Below are 21,929 nucleotides of genomic sequence, written 5' to 3'. Positions count from 1 at the left end.
GGTAGCAGGGGCGGCATTGCTTATACAGAGGTCAGACACTTTTGTAATAGAGGTGACTGTCATTACATAAACATAAGACTTTATGAGCCGTCAACAGTCGTGTCCTTTAACATGTGGATGGAGCTTGGACCTATAAAGTTATCCTGAGATGACATCATATCATGTGGGGTAATGTGGGAGCGGGGACAGAGGAGGGTTAAAGGGGTTGTCCCATCACAAGGATCCTATCTATACTGCTTGTTAATGTGAATGTAAGACTTTTCCTAAATACATTGCTTCAGCAAAACTGCTTTGTTTGTCCACTATCTTACTTTATTCAATTCATTGTTGTCACAGCCCTGACTTAGCTGCTCATGAGTCAAGTGATGTATCTGCTGCTCTCAGGGGGGAGGGAGGAGGGGCTAAGTGCAGGGAGCGAGCCTCTGTTTCTGGCTATTCCTGTGTCTACACCACGTGACCTACCTCCCTGCTCTCAGATAGAGGAGAGGAGCTGCTTTCATTTCTTCTGTTCTCCCAGTTATCAGGCTAGCTAATTCAGTTGTGTTCATTATGGCAGAGACAGGCAGTCTCTGTATGTAACACAGAATGGAGTTGCTCCTGCCTGTACTTCATAGTCCAATATGGGTGAGTGGAGCTACACACGAATTTGGAGGTGGAGCTAAACGGCAGGTTGCATGTGAAACCCCACCCACCAAATGATGCAAGAAACCAGGAAGAAAGAAGATTTTACAGCAGTAAAGACTGCTGAGTATGCAACGTGGGAATACCCCTTTAAGGGTTTACGTTAGAAATTGTGATAGGCTTGTCTGAAAAGATGCGTCTTTAGTTTGCGTTTGAAACTGTAGAAATTGGGAGTTAATCTTATTGTCCAGGGTAGAGAATTCCAGAGAAGTGGTGCAGCTCGGGAGAAGTCTTGTATATGAGCGTGGGAGGTTCTGATAATAGAGGATGTAAGTGTTAGGTCACATGAAGTGAAAGGGGCTATGTACATGTTCACAACCAATTTCACTTAGAGTATACAGCAGTTATTTTGACCTATATGGCTATATGGTGATCAATCGTAGTCAAACCCTATATTTTGATACTGCAGTCACCGTCAATTACTTCTTGCTAGCCTACCCTATGCACGGAATTTTCTGTGGAATTGGGGGAGGATTCCGACCCAGAAACAGCAGCAGATTCTGATCGTTTTCAATGGGAGGTAGAGATTGCAGCAGGATGCTGAAAAAATAAGTGTCCTGCTCGATCTGGTCACAGATGCCATTGCAGATTCAGCCACGGAAGCCACAGCTGGAGACTCCCTGCTGATTAGGCCCATTCATCTAGACATAAGCAGCGGCGGCATCTCATCGTGGGCGAATCACGGTTTGACTGCAAAATCAGACTACATGCACACAGGTCCGTATAGGAGCTCTAGACTCAAAATGGAAGAATATTTCTTAATCAGGACTACAATTGCTTTATCATATTTTTTCCCCTGTAGTAGCCAGTGATGGGGCAGTGTAAAATAACATGTAATACATGGCTGACTCTGCCAGATTGGAAGCTACCCTTACTTTAAGCGGTATTTCTATGTGATAAAGTGATGGTATATAGCAAGAATATGCTATCACTTTTATCAGTGGGTTCCTATCTCTGACCACCACTATCCATAGGATAATGGGATTGTGCTGCTGTTGTCGCACTGGGTGCCCTTGAAAGCTTTCCCTGTACAGCTACATTCCTGGCCATTGGCAGCCCCATTCTCTGAAAGGGAGTCTGTCACCAGGACTGAGCAGATCAACCCAACCCTGGAGAAAGATTAGGGTCACGTGGATCAAACACTATCCGTTTTCCCTTTGTGTGTCCATTGCTGAGACCTCTCTGTCTTTATCAACATGCAAATGAGGTCTTTGGAGTAATGATGGTGTTGGCATTGCACCAACAAGGTAAGCAGCAACACCCTCATTGGTCTACAGAACTCCCTAGTCTATTGACAAAGGTAGTGATATCTCCGCGGCGAAACCGTTTTTTTTTAAACCAAAGAGTACTGCATGTCCGACTCTGTGTCCAGTTAAAAAAAAAACGGTTTAGCTGCGGAGAGTATAAAACGCTCACCGGCGCACACGGCTGGACACTTCTCAAGCCCATTCAAATGAATAGGTATGAAACATGCTGGCAGGTTTCCGTCTCCTGCTCTGTTTTGTGCAGGAAACAGAAACCTGCAGAACGGAGACCGGGCGCAGATGTGAACGAGCCCTTTCGTGAAAAACGTGATGTGAAAGCACCAAACTTTGCTGCGGATTCACCTTGGTTTTAAAAGTGTAAAATCTGCAGCAGAAGTTGATGTTGCACATGTCAGTCTTCTGGAAGAAAAATCTGCAGTGTGTGGTTGAGATTTGTGACAATTTTTTTTCTTTCATTCTACGATACAGAAAACTGCTGACACGTGGAATATATTAATTTTCCTAAATCATCAAAAAACAAGTCCTATTTATAAATTTGCCTCCTGTTCCACGATATTCCTGCACATTCACATTGGTAACACTGTTGTGTCTTCTGCTCTTCCTCAGGTGAACAGGTCTTGCTGTCTGACAATGCATCTTGTCTCGCTGTCCAGGTAATGATTTATTCTTGAAATCAAAGTTCCCCTACACTACCTTGTTAAAAATCTGCAGCTGCGACCTACCGCCTCCCCTCGTCTCAGGTTTGCAGCCAAATCCAACCCCTCACTTCATGAGCTCAACAAAGACTATTTCATCTTCTAACCTAGGTCATCTGCCGGGGTGAAACTATTCACTGGTCCTGACCTGACTACAAATGTCTCCTCACCCTCGCTCCATACATTATTTCTAAAGATAGGCAATGCTGCAAGCCTGAAATCATCCATATTTAATATGGGAACATTTAACTATTTCTGGTGTCCGCCTATCGAGCCCTCACAGTGGGTTTGCCGCTGAGCTGTCTGTGGTGTTTTCATCAAGTTCTACTCAATCAAACTTCTAGGCCTAATGGTCTTCAGTCCTCTAAGACTCATGGGATGGCCATTAGCCTTGCGTTCCCCAATGTTCACGGCCTTATTTAGTTTAGTCTGAGTTCATTTTATCCTGAGGTCATCCTTTAACTGAGACAGCCGTGAGAAGAGCAGGCAAAATCCATATAAGCGTATTTTAAGCTAAGGCGTAGACTCTTGCTGTGTAGAGGATTATCAATATTTCAGAAGTGTCTATAACAATAAAACCACAGACTGGAGAGGAATGGCTATTAAAGCTCTGCAGAGCATCAAGGCCGCTGTCTGTAGTTCTATGTAGTCCCGACCTGTTAAGGTTCAAGTACAAGTAGTATAGATTGGAAAGGAATGAATGAAAATGTGAAATCATGGCTAACAGAGTGAACATCTGGATAGTAAATGTTGTCGTAGGGTAGGTTCACATGGAGGAATTTGCCGTGGATTTGGGGGAGGATTCTGACATAGAATCGGCGGCAGATTCCGCCCAGATTCTGCCTGTTGTTTTTTTTTTTCAGCGTCCTCCCATTGAAAACAAGTGTCCTGCTCGATCTGGTCACAGATGCCATTGCAGATTCAGCCACGGCTGGAGACTCGCTGCCGGTTATACCCAATCATCTGGACATAATCGGTAGTGGCATCCCATCGTGGGCAGATCGTGGCCTGAAAATGAAGAGGAATTCCTCTACATATTCCGCCATGTGAAGTTACCCTTATATGTAACTGGTCCTTGTAGTCCTCCAGCTTGTTACCCCTAAACTGTATTACTCCTAAAGCTGACACAATCTGAGGGACCCTGAAGCTGTTCGGTGCCCTAATCTGTATTGGTGTGACACTGTTCCTAGAAGGCTCAGAGGGATCAGGCATGTTAGATTTTAATATGCCCAATCCTTTACTCACACAGAAGATTAGCTGCTGCCAGATAAGGCATACTATTGAGATATGTACACCTTATTTGTATGTCCAACACAATTCGCACGTCTGTCCTGCTTCTCCGGTCACATTCAAGTGAAAGGGCTGATCTGTAATGCAAGGCATACCCATTGCAGGAACAGGAGGTTGGCCAATTATGTAGGTGTCATACCCTTTTTGATCTTTAATTGATTTAAGGATAGGCAATTAATTATTCAACCTAGAAAATCTCTTTAATGGGATTCTACCTTTAAAATCAATTTTTTTTTTCTTGATAACACGTAGGAATAGCCTTAAGAAAAGTTATTCTTCTCCTACCTTTAGATGTCTTCTCCGCGCCGCCGTTCGGTAGAAATCCGGGTTTTCATCTGTATGCAAATGAGTTATCTGGCAGCACTGGGGGCGGTCCTCAGCGCTCAAACAGCACTGAGGGCGTCCCCAATTCTGCAAGAGAAATCTCCAGCACCGCCTCCATCTTCATCAGGAACGGCCTCTCTGCGCATCTTCTTCCGGAGCTGGGTTGAAACTTCCAGGCTTTGGGCAGAGCCAACTGCGCATGCTCACAGGCCACAAGAAAATGGCCGCTTACTTACGGTGTAAGCGACCAAAAGAAAATGGCTGTAGGCAGAGCCTGAGACCCGACGGCAGAGCCGACTACGCATGCCTAGAAGTTTGAAGCCAGCGCTGGAAGAAAACGCAGAGAGAGGCAGTTCCTGAAGTTAGAAGTTATATAGTTTTATGTATATTGCACTCCCATACTTGAAGTTCAGCATTGTTTCTGCTTCTGATCAGACATCATCTGGATTTTTAGATTTCGCTTTTTTTCAGAAATATGATTTAATCCCATAATGCCTCAGCACCGCATCATAGGAACAGCTAGAGACAGTATCATGTCTGCTTGCTGGGAGGACAGTATGAATACCCCACTCTCCATAAGTGTATATCAGTATATAGTGAGACTTCTCCATTATATCTGTATGACAGGCGTCTGTCTAGGATAATAATAAATGAATTTCTATATACTGGAGGAATCGTTACTTAGTGAATAAGCAGTGCCAGAGTGCTGTATTAATATAGCAGGAGGTTGGTCATAGCACATACAATAGTAGTAAAGAGATGGGGGTTTATCCTATGGACGCCGATCGCTCGCTGAAAATATTGCTACATGTACGCCGTATTCTAAATTATTATGCAAATTACAGTATGACAGTCAGTATAATGTTTATATCTTATATTAGTCAAATTTTATTGGATAAACTCCCAATGATGATGATTTTTTTTTATCTACAAATTAAAAAAAATCTAAATCCAGTGTTCCAAATTATTCTGCACAACAGATTTTCTAAACATTTTATAGGTTAAAAAGAACAGAAAACGGTCATTTGTTGAATTTGCAACATTAAGAGGTGACGTATATTGAAATCGAAAGCTCTTTCACGCAAAAAGATCTTAACAGGACAAGTTACACGTTAACATGGGTGACCTTTTATGAGATCACCGTCACAATTCTTGCATCCATTGAACTTGTGAGTTTTTGGATAGTTTCTACTTGAATTTCTTTGCAGGATGCCAGAATAGCCTTGATTTGATGTGAAGTGCCTCTCGCCCTCATAGATCTTATGTCTAAGGATGGCGGCCACGCCATAAGTTTCTCTCATTTTATGCCCATAGCAGCCAATGACTCAGAGGTTTTCTTTGCTGCATGAGCTGCTGCTTGAAATAAATAAAACACCAAAATCCTTATGGTGCAAAGGCCTACGAGATGTACGTCTTTGGTCTTTTCTCACCTGGTGACAGGCCGGCCCGCTTTAATGGAAACTAATTGTGGACCAAAAAAGACTATGGTCATCTACTTTTCTTCCAAGAGACTAAGGATTTGTGGGTTTACATCTTCTGCCGACAGGAGATGGAAACCCGGCAGTCGGTGTCCGCCCATGAGCGTTATGTGGTCTCCACAGCAAAACCGTTTTTTTTTTTTTTTTTTTTTTTTTTTTTTTTAACCGGGCACAAAGTCCTGCATGTCCGACTTTGTGTCTGGGTTAAAAAAACAGTTTTGCCTCACGGGTGGACACTTTGCAAACCCATTCAAATGAGTGGGTTTGAAAAGTGACTGCCGGTTTCAGTCTCCTGTCCAGTTTCTCAGGCAGAAGACGGTAACCTTAAAGTGGAGACTGGTCGCAGGTGTGAACCCGCCCTAACCCGGTTTTCTTGATCTGCAAATTACTCTTCAGGGAGCATCAGAAGCCTTACCCCTGTTCCCTGAGCACTGCTGCGTCATCAGCTGTCTCAGTTTTCTTACTGCTCCCTTCTTTACAGACGATCCCTATTTCTACACCTAAAGCACGATTAAAATCTCGCACATGCGCTGTACGTGACTAGCTGCTCTGGAAGCAGTGAAGAAGGGATTATCTGTAAAGAAGAGGGCGACGAGAAACTAAGGCAGCTGATGACGCAGCAGTGCTCAGGGAACAGGGATAAGGCTTCTGGTGCTCCCTGAAGAGTAATTTGCATATCAAGAAAACCGGGTTAATTAAAAATCGGCTGCGAGGATCAATGAATGAAAGGTATGCCTAGAATAGCCATTATGATATGCTTATTTAAAAAACAATATAGCCAATGATAGACTCCCTTTAAGGGAAATAAATTGCTGTCTCATTGTCCACTCTCCAGAAACCTAGTACCCATAATTTCTTATATTCTTTTTTTTTCTAGAATTTCAACCACTCTTGAACTTGGTCAATGAATCAACCATCGCAACACCTTGGGGGCAGAGAGTTCCATAGTCTCACTGCTCTTACAGTAAAGAATCCCATCTTTGATGACGGTGTTATTTGCACAACTTGCAGACTGTAGTTCCAAGAGTGCTCATACACAAGTGCTTTTTTGCCCGATAGACTTTTTGTGCAGATCTTTCTGATGGGTTTAGAGGGTAACTGAGCTGTGGCACATGCTTCGAGTGCCTTGTTTTATTTCCTATATCTTTTACCAGTTCTGATATCCGACTCCGAGAGCGTTGTTATTTAGATTGTCAGGTATTCTTGGTTAAAGGGAAAGTTCCACCTTATTAAGTAAGTCTCCGATTTCTAGCAACATGGGGAAGAATAAAGACCTTTCCGAAGATGAAAAGCATGAAATAGAACAATGTCTTGCAGAAGGCATGAAAACAATTGATATTTCACGAAAACTAAAGAGAGATCATCGAACCGTGAAAAGATTTGTGAGCGATTCACAGCACAAGCGAATACGATCTGATAAAGGATTATTAAGGAAACTTTCTGCCAGGCAAATTCATGTTATTAAAAGCGCGGCTGTAAAAATGCCACTGAAGAGCAGTAAACAGGTATTTGAGACTGCTGGTGTCCCTGGAGTGGCGCGAACCTCTCGATGGAGGATTCTCCGCAACCTGGCAGCTATGGCTAAACCTACAGTTTGGCCACCCCTAACCGAAAGTGACAAAGAAAAGCGTCTGCAGTGGGCTCAGAAATATAAGCTGACTAACTTTCAAGAGGTTTTATTCACCGATGAATGCTGTGCTACTCTGGATGGTCCTGATGGATGGACTTCGGGATGGCTGCAATGCCACCAAGGGGGTAGCGGAGTGATGGTTTGGGCTGGAATATTGGGAAGCGAGATGTTAGGTCCCTTTAGGATCCCTGATGGTGCCCAAATGAGCTCTGAACAATACATGGAGTTCCTAACTGAGCATTTGGTGCCGTGGTATCAGAAGAAGAATCGAGCCTTCCAAAATAAAATAATTTTCATGCAAGACAATACACCGTTTCATCAAACCGTTGACTCCTTGGCTGCTATGGGCATAAAAGGAGGTAAAATCATGGTTTGGCCACCGTCCTCTCCTGACCTCAATCCTATTGAGAACCTGTGGAGCATCCTTAAAAGGAAGCTCTATGAGAATGGTCGTCAATATACCTCAAAGCAGCAGCTCTGGGAGGCAATAGTGGCATCCTCAAATGAAATCCAAGCAGAAACTATACATGGACTTACAAGTTCAATGGAAGTCAGAGTTGTTAAAGTCATCTCAAAGGATGGCTACTATATCAATATGGAATTTGATCAGGAAATATAAATGTCTTGTTTAGGATAGAGAAAAAATAGCGGGCAGACTCCCTCTGATCCTGAGAATTGGGGCGTTTCACCTATGTTGGGTATTCAATTTGACTGCAGCCACTGGCTGAATGTAGTCATGTCTGTTCTGGACAGACCCATTCACTTCAATGGGAACACCAGCAGTAGCCAAGTATTGTACTTCAACTATCTCCAGTTCTAAAATTTAAGTGAATAAGAGCACAGATACGACCTGTCCAACAAGGGGCGTACCTACATTTAGCCGCAGGGGATGCACAACTCCCCCATTCTCAGGATTGGTCTGACCCCAACCTTTGGGGAGAGATAAATATTCTTCATGGCACAGCCCCTTTATGATGTGTTTTATCCTATGTAAACTGATCTGCGCATGCAGCAAATAAACAGATCTCTCTTAGAAGTGATATTAAAGGGGTTGTCCCATCTCAAGGATCCTATCTATACTGGTAGCTTATGTAAATGGAAGCCCTTTTCTAAATATATTGTTTTAGAAATTCTCCTTTGTTTGCCTGGTATGTGAATTTATTCCCCCCATTGTTTACACTGTGTTGCTATAACCACGGACCTGGGAGATAGGACAAGTGATGTCACTTACTCAGTGCTGGCAGGACAATCCGTTCAGCTAATTGCACTTTGCTGATAAAGCCTGGTCTATTATCTCTCTAAGTAAACACACAGATAACACTGAGTCCGTTTTGTACAAGAATCTGCAGATTATCTGACCTGCAGAAGTGTTGTTTGTCCCGTTCAGCAGGAGGGGGAGAAATACAGGAAGTGAGAAGCAGACACTGCACACAGCCTGGCTGAAAGACTGAGATGGGAGAACTCCTTTAATGTCATTATGACCCATTGAATGTTATCAAAAACTCAATTCTATGTAATAATAATTTGGAACAACATATTTTCTGTTTTCAAAATATAATTTTGCCATTATCAGTACGTCCACTTCTAGTAACATCCACATTGTAAAGCTGGGCCTATGCTGCTGTCGGTGAAGTCTGTTGTTCTCATCTCTCATTGGGTCAGAGCAACGCAAAGGGAACCAGTCTGGGCGATTTTTGGATAGTAAAGTACCCATAGGTCCTTATGGACCAGGGGTTTAGTATCCAATATGGCTCTGTTATAAAGTTGTCCATTCCTGTATTAAAAAAAGTGACTCTTCTGTGCAGGCACTGGGGTACCAGAGTAGTTTGGGGAAGTTGGAATAGTGCACCTTGGCTTCACTGCACATGTGCCAGGATCCAATATAGTGTATTAAACCCCGTCCATAAAGGACCTATGGTTGGTTTAGTGTTCCAGATTGCCCTTCCATGTTCCCTTTAAAGTGACTGAAGCCACTTCCGTTTCTGTTCATTCCCATTCACTGTAATGTAAAAAAACAAAACAAAAAAAACCTGGAGGCCATGTTTATCTTTCTTCTGTCCTATTGGATTACAGAAGGAAAAGTCCAGCAGGTACTTCTTTCTCTATTATAACTGCGAGGGTAAAATAAAATCCTTACACATACAGCCTGCTTAAGACTCCCCCCCCCTATAAATTGCTATATACATTCTGTATAGGACACCTTATAGATGACCTCCGATAAAGGGGTTTGTCGTGGTCGCAGACATCCGTATATGCAGGTACTCTCTGTAGTAACCTGATATAGTTTCCTCTAACTACAGCTCTGCTGCTTTATCTGTCAGTTCAATGATAAATTAAACCGTGTGCGTATTGAATCGGCATCCTTTAGTTTAATAAGCCTCGCTGACAGCTGATAGTAGCCATGGTTATATGTGGTCACTTTATGAAAATATCAGATTCAAATAGCCTCAAAGGATTTTTATAGGAAGTTCATTAAATACAGATTCAGACTGTGGATTGTGCATATTCTTTGATCTATAAAGATATCTAACAAATGACAGTAGTGGCGAGATATCAGTTTATAGCGCAGCTCGCTGTAGAATACAAAACAGCACATTCTTATCTGAAGTCTCCCAATTTTCAATGAGAAAAACATGGCCTGAATACGATGTGCCTGTATTTCCCCCCCTTTAGGTTGGTATTCTGAGATGTACTGTGTAAAGTGACTTTTAAAGGGGCTCTATCATTAGATTTTCCGGTTTTTAGATAAACATATGCCTGAATAGCCTTTAAAAAGGCTATTCAGGTGCTGCTAATCATTTCTGACCCCCCCCCCTGTTTTTCTGAATTACCGTTAAAATGTTTAAGCAAATCAGTCCTACCGTGCACGGTGGGTGTTCCGTGCACCCCCCCCCCCCCACGTCATAACTTGTTCACGCCCTCTTTCTTCTTTGACTTCCTCCTCCTTGCGATTCCCCACCTCCAGCCCGGCAGTTTGGATCGAAATATCGTGCATGCGCAGTAGCGCTCCCTCCGGAGCACTACTACGGAGCCATTTTTGTGCAGAGAACTGCTCAGTTCCCCTGAGAACTACGCCAGCATGCACAGTACGGTCGCGATGTTCTCTACAGGAAAATGGTGCTGGATCGAAACCGCGGGGCTGGAGGCAGTGAATTGCAAGGAGGAGGAAGTCAAAGAACTGAGGAGGGCGTGAACAAGCTATGACGCGGGGGGGGTTGTGTGCACGGAACACCCACTGTGCACGGTAGGACTGATTTGCATATACATTTTAACGGTAACTCAGAAAAACGGGGAAGGGGTGTCCAAAAACGATTAGCAGCACCTGAATAGCCTTTTTAAAGGCTATTCAGGCATATGTTTATCTAAGAACCGGAAAATCTAATGATAGAGCCCCTTCAAGGCATGGTACGGATATGTACTAGTGGGAGCTATGGACAAAAAAACCATTCCGATGTGTTGTATCATGCCATTTAACATCCTTTTTCTTCTGCAATTGGGCAATGTTGATTCTTAGGCTTCATGCACATGACCCAAGTGTAAAGGCCAAGTTTCTCCTGATGGAGGGTCAGATGCCCCATTCCATTCTGATGATTATGAAGCCATTCCTACCTTGCTTCATGGTATCGAAACCCATATTCCCTAAGACTAGATTCACATGGCGGAGTTGTAAGTCTCTGTACTGCCTATGTAGGCACACACTCTCCCTAATGTCTATGATTATCCCCTGACCCTGGTCTATAGTCTCTCACTCTGCCAAATCAGTATCCCTGCGCTATGCTGAGGAGGCCCAATAGGCTAAACAGCACTGTCCATAGCTGGGAATCTGTTCCTTTTGGAAAGAGGGTGGCATACAGAGGCACTGTTCTCCTAATTACATCCTGGAGAATAGATTTGCATATTTTTTTACTCAGGAATGCAAAAACAGATTTATTTTTTACCCAATCCACTGCAAAATTTGCAAATTTTGTGTAGGCCGAAAGGTCAAACATTATTTTTTCTGCTGGCTAACGGAGACTGACTCATGGATTTCAGTCTGAATCTTATCCAAATTCCTCCATGTTAAGCCCCATTTACATCTGCGTTTAAGTTTCCGTTCAAGGAGTCAGCTCGGGCATCCCCCAAATGGAAACCTATATGCATTTCTCTTGCCAGTTTGGTGCGGGAAACCACACGGACCTCATTATAGTCTATTGGGTCTGTGTAGTTTCCTTAGGTAACCACTTTCTAATGCGTATAAGTTTCCGTTCAGGGTTCCCAAGCAGACCCTCCGAATGGAAACCTGAATGCAGATGTGAATGAGGCCTTAATATACCCTAGATGTATTCTAGGGCTTTACAAAAAGGGTTATCCCACAGAAAACACCGATCGCTTGAACCCCATCAATCACTAGAACAGGGAGACAGACGTAATCGCAGGACCGTTTGTGGCTACAGACTTGTACCGCTCTACAGTCCCAGCCACATACACTATCATATGTGTTCTTTGCTGCTGGAACATTGCTGGAGTGACAACGCAAAAACTGGTATAGATATTAGTAAATGAGTGTTTCTCAATGGCAACTTATGGACGCCATTATTATTATTATTATTTTAATTGACCATGTCCAAGTGCCAAAAACTGCTTCGTATTAAGATTATATGCACATGGGTGTATGATGAGCTATAGGGTCACATGAAGGAATATGGAGAGGGAAAAAGAAAAGTCTAATGCCGCCTCCTATTGGTAACAGATTACAGCCACAATTTGGACCAGATTTTGAGGTGGACTCTACCTCCAATTTCAACTTCAAATTCTATTGTGTGAACCTAGTCATAGGGAGTTTAGGAAGGACTGAGAACACATGCATGCTTTGCCAAGCTGACAGTACATGTGTATGGAAAGACTAGAGTTGGGAGGAAGAGCTGTCAGATGAACAACCTATCCTTAGAATCACTTACTAATCTCCCAACCGTACATTGGTATAGCGGCTGTACTCGGTGTTGCAGCTCATCCTGTTCATTTGAATGGGACTGAACTGCAATGAGGCCATGTAACCAATGAATGTACCCTCACATGGCTTGCTGCTTCATCCATCTGATCTACGGTGGTCACAGGTGTTGGATCCCCCAGTTCAAAAGTCTCAGAAAACCCAATAGAAAATGGAAGTGATTCCTCATACATTTCCTATTCCTTTTTAAGCCACTCTTGAGGTTGACTGAAAAAATGCATTAAAAATTTGCAACAAAAAAAAACACAGTTTTTCCGAGATGTGACTTCAGCCTATAGGGGTTCCCTAGGACAAACATATTGCCAACTGTGATGAAATATGTATATATCGTGTTATGAGTTTTGTATCCCTTTAGGAATTTCCTTCTAGGTAAGGGTTTCTTCATTCATGGGTGTAGTTAGGAGATTGGACCTTTGTGTAATTATCTGTGCTGTAGTTTCCTGTGTTGTATGAGAAGGTGACAGGCAGAGTGCTGGAGTCCCGATATTTCAGCCCCAGGTTTCTGACATATGTGTAGTCCAGTTTGGGTCTTGAGTAGGCCTTATCCCAGGTGCGGGTCCTGGGCTTGTTACTGGGCCATAAAAGGCTGCAGAGGGCAGATCCTGGGAGCGAGAGGAGGCAGCTGGGTCTGTCCTGAGATACTGAAAGTCTGGTGAGACCGTACTGTGCTATTTTGTTTGGGTGGCTGATACTAAACCACACAATAGTTACCTTCATACTGATTACGTTAGTGCTCGGACGAGCAGGGTTTTGTTTCACATTTTTGCCTAAAGTTAAGGCTGTATTTTATTTTGCTTATTCTGTACCTAAAGTAAAGGTACATATTTATTTTGCTGGTTGTTGTTTTTTTTTTTGTTTTTTTTAATACAAAATAAACCTTTTTGCACCAGATTCTGTATCCCTGTCTTTGTCTGGTTGGATCTGCGCCATCGCTACTACTGTGCTACCTTCCCCACAGTTGGAATATTTATTTCAATCCACAAGCTAGGAGACAGATGACCAATAAGTCCCAAGAAGAACACTCAATACAGGTCACTGTAGATAGCAGGTCAAGTGTGTTGATCATAGCAGACATTGCAAAATTGGATAAACTGGGAGCTTTCTGATGAAAGCCCTATATTTTTAACAAAAAAAATATAAATTATGAGATCACTGATGGAAGGTTACAGGAAGTGAGGAGACCTGAGGACCCATTAATATGAGGGCAGACATGACCTCTTGGTCACATTCTTTGGGGACACATCTTAGTGTGATCTAACCATTTCTTGCTCCGAGCTCCAACAGTCAAAACAGGTCAATTCTTTGTAAGTCCGTTTTATTGTACATTGTTTTTAAGTATATGTTTTTTTTTATTACATCTTTTTATTGTAATGCACTGTACCCTTTTGTGTATATTAAATCTAAAATTTAATAGGATTGTCCTTTGACTTTATATGTGTAAAAGAATAACTATCGCCAGCCATGTTATCCCTTTTGTGTGCTCTTTGTGCATGGTTTGGGTACGCTGGTGTCTTGTCTAACCTTAGGTGGCAAGTGGTGGCCGCTTTGTGTGTTGGGGTTGCTTCACCCCTGTGTAGCCTAGTATGACCGGTGAGTGGGGTGCGTTAAGTGTATGGATAGAATTGGTATACAGTAAGAGGATGTACACAGTCCAGTCATGTTAATGTGACCACCTGTCAAAATCCAGAATAACCACCTTTGGCAGAGCGGACCGCTGCGAGACGTGCAGGAAGAGAGGGGATGTTGTGATGATGATCACTGGGATGTTGAGCCATGCCGACTCCAGTGCCATGACCAGCTGCGCTAGGTTATGCGGTTGAGCATCCATGGCACGAACAACCCGATTGAGGTGGTCCCACAGATTCTCGATTGGGTTCAAGTCCGGGGAATTTGCTGACCAAGGGAGTTCAGTAAACTCATCCTGGTGCTCCTCGAACCGATCACGTACACTGCAAGCTTTATGACATGTCGCATTGTCCTGCTGGTAGATGCCATCATACTGAGGAAAACCATTTCACATGTAGGGGTGAACATGGTCCGCAAGGATAGATGCATACTTGTGTTGATCCATCGTGCCTTCCACAATGATGAGTGCACCCAGATGGCTGATGACACGCACCTTCTGCCGTTGGTTATTTAACGTTGATGTCAAAAGTAGGCGGTGGTCACATTAATATGACTGGACTGTGTATCTCATGATCCCTGGAACTGACCTATGCTGATCCCTGTATGTCACATCACTGCCAATCGGATAATAATGACTTCTCCTAAGGAGAGGTCATGATGAATATTTTAGCCCTAGACCCCTTTAAGTCTATGATGGTAAAACCATCCCCAACAAATTATTGTCAGATGCCGTCCATTAGTGAATATGGGTTGCAGGACATCCATAGTATATTAGCTCATGACGCCGTGTGAGACGGTCCGTACATCGCCATATCCTTCGCCGTGTGTAAGCAGGAGCTGATGACATGGCAATACCCCGCTCTCGCCTGGATAGCAGTTTTCAGTTCAGGCTGGAAGAACTTTCACATCTATTTCTGAACGTGATTATGTCAACTTGTGTTTTAGTTTTCATGGCTCATCCATCATAAAGCTCTCCACCTAAAAAACAAAGCCACAGATGCTAAAAAAAAAATGTCCTGATTTCCCCCATTAATATGGACGTAGCATGTATAATTTAGAAGGCGGTGTAATTGACTGTGAATCCCACCTTGGCGTGTGTAGGACATCCTCTGTACCTGCGCTAGATTTCCAGATAAGCAGTTTTCCTCTGTGAGGGCGACCATCTCTCATAGAGGCCTCAGATGAAATTACAGCTAAATGAATAGAATCTTCATTTATCTTCCGTACCTCCCCTGTGCTACAAGTGAATTTACTCTTTCTAAATCCTGCACCAATTATATTATATCATTACTGAAGTGTTCAGCGCCGGCACAAAATAAATTGTTTCTCAAACTTAACCTGACTTTCCTATAAATTCAATTCACAGGTATAAAAGAAATTATTTTGCTGAAAATCGACACAAACATAATTAAGACCCCTTGTTGTGGTAAACTATAGATGCCACAATTACCGTCATTGAATTAAAGGCTTTGTATAGATCACGGGGAAACTGGATTTTGATGCGCCGTTCCAAGGTTTGACATATTTTACCATGAGCTAGAGCAGTATGCGTTCAGCCAGAACAATAAAACATTGATTTTTTTTTCTTTTTTCCAGTGACAGTGGCATCTGCTAAGGGGTGGGATACATTGGGCTTCTAGTTAAAGGGAATGTTACCCTTTAAGTTTCATGTAATAGGTGCAGAGCTGCCGCCCCGTCCGCTGTTTAGCGCTGGGGAACTGCAGTTCAGCTCTGATTACTTGCGATAAAGAAAAATAATCGTTATAGTTTTTACTAATAATCAGTTGGTAAAATATTGTATTCCCATGATGTATATGTATACTGTCAATTCCTTTATTGCTGAAATTTCACAAGTGGCCAGTTAGCGAGTCCTGAAACATTGTTTAAAGGGATTCTATCACTAGAATCTTTTTTTCAGGCCTATCATGTCGGGATAGCCTTAAAGGATCATTAAAACTTTTTTTTTTTTTTTCTGCCTACCACGTAGGAATAGCTTCAAGAAAGGCTATTCATCTCCTACCTTTAGATGTCTTCTCCGCACTGCCGTACGGTATATAATCCAGTTTTCGTCAGTATGCAAATGAGTTCTCTCGCAGCACTGGGGGCGAGCCTCAGCGCTCAAACAGCACTGGGGGCATCCCCAATGCTGTGAGAGAACTCTCCAGCTCCGCCTCCATCTTCTTCAGGAACGGGTCTTCTTCCGACGGTGGCTTCAAACTTCTAGGCCTTGGGCAGCCGACTGTGCATGCCTTCTGGCCACAAGGAAATGGCTGCTTACAATACTGTGTAAACGGCCATTTTCTTGTGGCTGTTGGGCATGCGCAGTCGGCATTGCCCTAGGCCCGAGTCCTAGAAGTTTGAAGCTAGCCCCTGGAAGACTACGCGAAGAAGACCCGTTCCTGAAGAAGATGGAGGCGGCGCTGGAGAATCTGCAAGTAGCCCAAGGGACGCCCCTAGTGCCATTTGAGTGCAGAGGGACCGCCCCAGTACTGTCTGGAGACTCATTTGCATATTGTGAAAACTGTGAATATCACCGGAACGGTGGCGCGGAGAAGACATCTAAAGGTAGGGGAATGCTATTCCGACATGGTAGGCCTGAAAAAGGGATTCTAATGATAGAATCCCTTTAAGATAGATGAATCAAAATAGTTTGATAAGTGATGCCTTGAAGTGAGACAGGCCCAATGTTTAGGCCGCATAATGTTAACTACATGTCACGTGTATAAATCTACTAAGAGAGTGACTTTAATTGTAAGAGGACGTTCTGATGGATGATTTCCAGAAATGTTACTTAAAAAACCCTGTTTTGGGACATTTGCCAGACTTCTCTGTCCTATTGGAGGTCTCTGTAGTTACTTCTTGTTTAACTTATTCTTTCTATCTATCTATCTATCTATCTATCTATCTATCTATCTATCTATCTATCTATCTATCTATCTATCTATCTATCCATCCATCTATCTATTATACTCTTTTTGCTGTAACCTCACTTCTAAATAAACTTCCATCTGCTTTTATCCCCCGGAGAGATGGTTTATCTCTTGGTTTCATATAAATGTTTCCACAACTCCTGAATAGGAGCAGACTGCACACGCTCCCTGTGCACTGCAGCTACTTTTGGTGCCTGGAATCTGCCAGAACAGATGATCTGTGCAGAGTTGGCGTGTCGGACGTCCACATATCTGATACTAATGGCCTATTACCTATCAATACGAAATATGCATTAGTGGCTGCAAAACTCCTTTAACTGTCAGTTCTTAAAGGGGAGGTCCAGGACTAGAAGATTTTTAATACTGTGGCTAGTTCATCAGTCATTTGTCTGGGTCTGACACTCGAGCCCTGACTCCAGCTGGTATGGATGCTGGACCTGCACTAAGTATATGTCCGGAAGCTGCCCTGCTCCTATGCAAGTGAAAAGGAACAGGTCTGCAGTTCCAGGCACCACCACTATACTGTATGGAATGGAAGCTCTATACAGTGTATAGAGCCTTGTACAATGTAGCAGTGGCACCTAGAACTGTGAAGATTTTTGATACTGATGACTTATCCATAGGATAGGTCATCCATATCAGATTGGTCGGGTACGACACCTGAACACAAAGTAATGAGCTGATGTAGCCCCTGGGATTCATATACTAAGTATATGGCCGGAAGCAGCATTGCTCCTATTCAGTGAGGTTGCTTTTTGCCATATACTTGGCATATGACTTCCAACAGCCGCATCACTTTGGTTAGGTTCGAGATCTGATACTGATGACCTATCCTATGGATAAGTCATCAGTATCAAAAATTTTCCGATTCTGGACAACTCCTTTAAAGTTGATGTGTTGGAAAAAATGGGCTGGCATAAGTATCCGCAAAACGTTTTGCAATGACCAGATTTTGATGTCTAGAGGATTAGGACAGAGCACCTCCAAAATGACAGTATGCAGTGGTTAGTACCTTCCAAAAGTGGCCCACAGAAGGGCAACTGGTAATCCAGCAGCAGGGTCATGGGTGCCCAAGGGTCACTGATGCATGTGTGGAGGTAAGGTTAGTCAATCTGGTACACAGTAATAAAAGAAAAAGTAAAGGTGTCAGAACACACAACGCAACGCAATTTTAGTGTGTATAGAAGTGTGTAGCGGCAACTGCCTCATGGTGCCCATGTCCACTCCTGTCCTGGCATTCATGTTGATGATATATGTCAAAGTAATACCTACCATTAACGTAAATGCACCCTTCATGACAATGGTGTACACCAATGGCAGTGGACTTGTTCAGCAGGATAATGGACACCTTAAGGGTCAGAGCTGTTCTGGTAGAATGAAGGGACCTACACAATATTTTAGTATTATGGCTGATCAGTGTAGTATAGCATTGTTAATATTGATGGACATGTTAGTACGGGACATTGCTGGGGTCTCCACCATCTGAGGGCTGGGATCACATTCATGACTTTCATGCCATAGTTTTAGCTTCTATATCCTTTTATACATTTTGTATTTTATCACATCATTACCAGCTTTGTACATTGACTATCCCAGCTGTCCATCTGTTTGTCAAGAAGTGCCGTAAGTGAACCCAAACAAGGCGGTAATCACCATTGAATGTGTATGCGTTGGCACGAGCTCCTAATATCCGGAGTCATTTAAAGTAACACATTTAGAATCGTTTCTCTAGTTGGGATGTGGTCCAAATTTCAAGGATCCTTGCAGCTGTTTTCGTATGGTGTTAAGTAATGGATGAAGGATACTGATGCGGCAACTTTTTAAAAAACTTTTATTTTATCCACATGCTGCTTTTTTCTCAGTTATCTTAATTTAATGCGGGTCTTAGAGAGACGACTGCTGAGGATTGCTCTTACAGTGGCCAATGGACAACATTGCAGATGCTTTGAGCTCCGTTGCATTGTGTATAGTTTGGATGGCGACATCATCAGGGATATGTGTCAGTCACCCAGAATGCAATGGCCAGAAAAGGCATTTATGATCTGTTGAACAGTCCAGTTTCACGCCAGACCTAAAATACTCCAAGTAATCATCCAAAACAATTGGTTCTATATTGACATCATGTATTGCCCCACAAAAGGGATCTTTAAACTCTCGCTAAAGACTCTTGTTATCGGCCGACGCATAGTGTCATTTTGTATTAGTTCCAGTAAAGGACTACGAGTTTTGGATGCAGGCGACTTCTTATTACTTGGGGTGTGACACAGAAGTTCTGCAGTGGTGGGCTTCTGGTGAAGATCTGAGGCAGGTAGTCTGCAAGATGAATGTATGGGGGTATTTGAGGCAGTCTATGATAGGGCTGTAGAGCTGTTAGGTTAAACACCACCGTTGACTTTCATAAATGATAGCCATGTGAGGCAGTAACGCTCCTCTGAGGCCCTATTCACATCTGCATTCGGGTTTCCATTCCTCTTGGGGACCCCCCGAATGGAAACCTATATGAAGAAAAAAGCGGTTACCCAAGGAAATCCGCGGACCCCGTAAACTATAATGGGGTCCATGTGGTTTCTGCACAAAACACGCAGAAAGAAAAGTGCTGCTTGCAAGACTTTTTCTCTCTGCAAGTTTTGTGCGGAAACCAAACGGACCTCATTATAGTGTATGGGGGCCGCGGGTTTCCTTAGGTAACCGCTTTTTTATGTGTATAGGTTTCCGTTTGGGGAGTCCTATTGGAGACGAGAACGCAGGTGTGTATAGGGCCTAAATCATGAAAAAAGCCAGCGATTGACTTCCTATAAAAGTAACTATGTAATAAACAACGTATCTAATTATATAATATTAATAATTAATTGTATCATCTAATTATAAACATTTTATCTGGACACCAGAGTTGATAACTATTTACCTGCCCTGCTCTATGGCGGCTTCTGTGGCTGAAACATTCTCTTAAGCAGATGAAAAATTTAGTTTTTTTGATAAGTTATATCGCAAATAATAGAAGGTTCTGAACATGTACAGGAATTGGGTTGGGACATCTTTGCCCCCGCCTATAGTAGCCGCCATAGCTTTAGCGTTACTGTGTTATTGGAATATATCATTAATTCATACAATATACCGGTAATTGTATCCAGATTTATTCCTGATGGCCTTTGTTTTGATCACTTCGTAGTAAAACTTCTCTGCAGCTTTGCTCTTTGCAGGCAGTTTTTCCCGCTGCTCACACCGCGGCACCTCTTTAGCAGTCGCTGCCTTCTGTTGTACTGTGTTTGCTGATGACTAGACATTCCCATCAGTAACATTATCGGAGTTACATCTAGTGTCAACAAACCATCTTCACAGTACGGAAACAGCAGGAAGCTTCATTTTTTTGGGATAACATGTTGAGAAGTAACTTCTACAATGTCAGATGAAGTGCTTAATGATTCATAAGGCCCCGGTCAAGGTCATGGAGGTAAAACAATCACGTAAGAGACACTCAAAGACTAAGAACGCTACTTTTCCAATTAGTCTGACGTCTCAATCCAGCAGTACCTGTCGACATCTAGTGCTCCCTCCACCACTTCCATATGCTCTATACGTCTCTGACATTCATACAGGATGGTTCTCACTTTGATCATATAGATCATAATTCTATAGGGATCATAAAAAGAAGCGAACATTCAGACAATTCTTGAGTTTAAAGCCCTGCTCCAGACATTTTTTTTTTTTTTTTTTTTTTTTTTTTAATTTTCTCCATTTTAGCCCAGTTTATACTGGGATATAATGAGGGGATGGATCAGTCACAGGGGGTGCATCCATCACTTTATTAAGCTGCAGAATGGGTCCCATTGGTCTCTATGCAGGTCTAGAAGAGTGTAACATCCAGACTGTCCTAGACTTACAAAAATAACTAGTGAATTCCGGCTGGTGTGTCCATGAGTGGGGTCAGCCTATTGATGACATGAAAAGCTGGGGGACCCTTTCTGTAGCTCAGTAAACTGAAGGACACACCCGGTATGTGAAATTAGATTCTCATTTTCCTGCAGAATTCTGTGTACTAAGGGGTTGAGCATTAAAATAAAAGACTGAAGAGGGGCCTTAAAAAGGTTGTCCCCTTATGGACCCTTATCTACAGGGGGGAATAAGTGTCTGATTGCTGGGGCCTGATCGCCAGGTCCCCCAGTGATCAGGAGGACAGGGGACCAAAAGTCCTCCTTCTTATGAATGGATCATCAATGGGCTTTGTGACCAGCACTTAATTCGGCTGTATGGGGCTGCCAGGAATGTAATGCGCCCACTTCCCCTTAGACGTTAATGGAGCATCGGTCATGCATGTGCAGTGGTGCTCCATTTACAAAAAGTTTTAGGAGGACTTTTGGTTTTCCTGTCCGTTTAATCGCTAGAGCCCCCAGCGATTGGACACTTGCGCCTTATAATAATAATAATAATAATGATAATACATTTTATTTATATAGCGCCAACATATTCCGCAGCACTGTACAATTTATAGGGTTCAGATACAGACATACATAACAAAGAACGTCATTTCACACAATGGGACTGAGGGCCCTGCTCAAAAGAGCTTAAAATCTATGAGGTAGAGGACAAGGACAAGGGATGCAGTATTGGCCAAAAGTATTGGCACCCCTGCAATTCTGTCAGGCAAGAACACGGGACAGAGGTTGAATCAACTTTAATCCATTTGAACTGGCTGCAAGTGTGATTTAGTTATTGCCACCACCTGTTAGGTGCCTCAGGTGAGTAACAGGTGCTGTTAATGACACAAATTAGAGAAGCATCACATGATTTTTCAAACTGTGCCAATACTTTTGTTCCCCCCCCCCTTTTTTATGTTTGGTGTGGAACTATATCCAGTTTGGCTTTTTGACAATTCTTTTTGTGGTTTTCCATTGAAGAGAAATTAAATGAAGATATTAATACCAAAGAATTTGTGATTGCAATCATTTTCTGGAAGAAAATGAGTATTATCTGACAGAATTTCAGGGGTGCCAATACTTTTGGACAACACTCTATGTGTCTGTAA

The 21,929-nt window shown here is 42.9% G+C and overlaps 1 protein-coding gene across 1 annotated transcript in view; it reads left to right on the top strand.

Annotated features, from left to right (window-relative positions):
* The window catches only part of MTX2 (metaxin 2), a 62,000-nt gene that overhangs the window by 13,782 nt on the left and 26,289 nt on the right, over positions 1-21,929 (top strand). The window contains exon 3 of the mRNA XM_075284157.1: positions 2,553-2,599. Coding sequence (XP_075140258.1) covers positions 2,553-2,599 — 47 coding nt within the window. The remainder of the gene's footprint in view (positions 1-2,552; positions 2,600-21,929) is intronic.

Source organism: Leptodactylus fuscus, chromosome 8 (assembly GCF_031893055.1).
Source record: "Leptodactylus fuscus isolate aLepFus1 chromosome 8, aLepFus1.hap2, whole genome shotgun sequence".
Taxonomy (NCBI): Eukaryota; Metazoa; Chordata; class Amphibia; order Anura; family Leptodactylidae; genus Leptodactylus; species Leptodactylus fuscus.
This window is presented reverse-complemented; position numbering and strand designations above follow the sequence as displayed.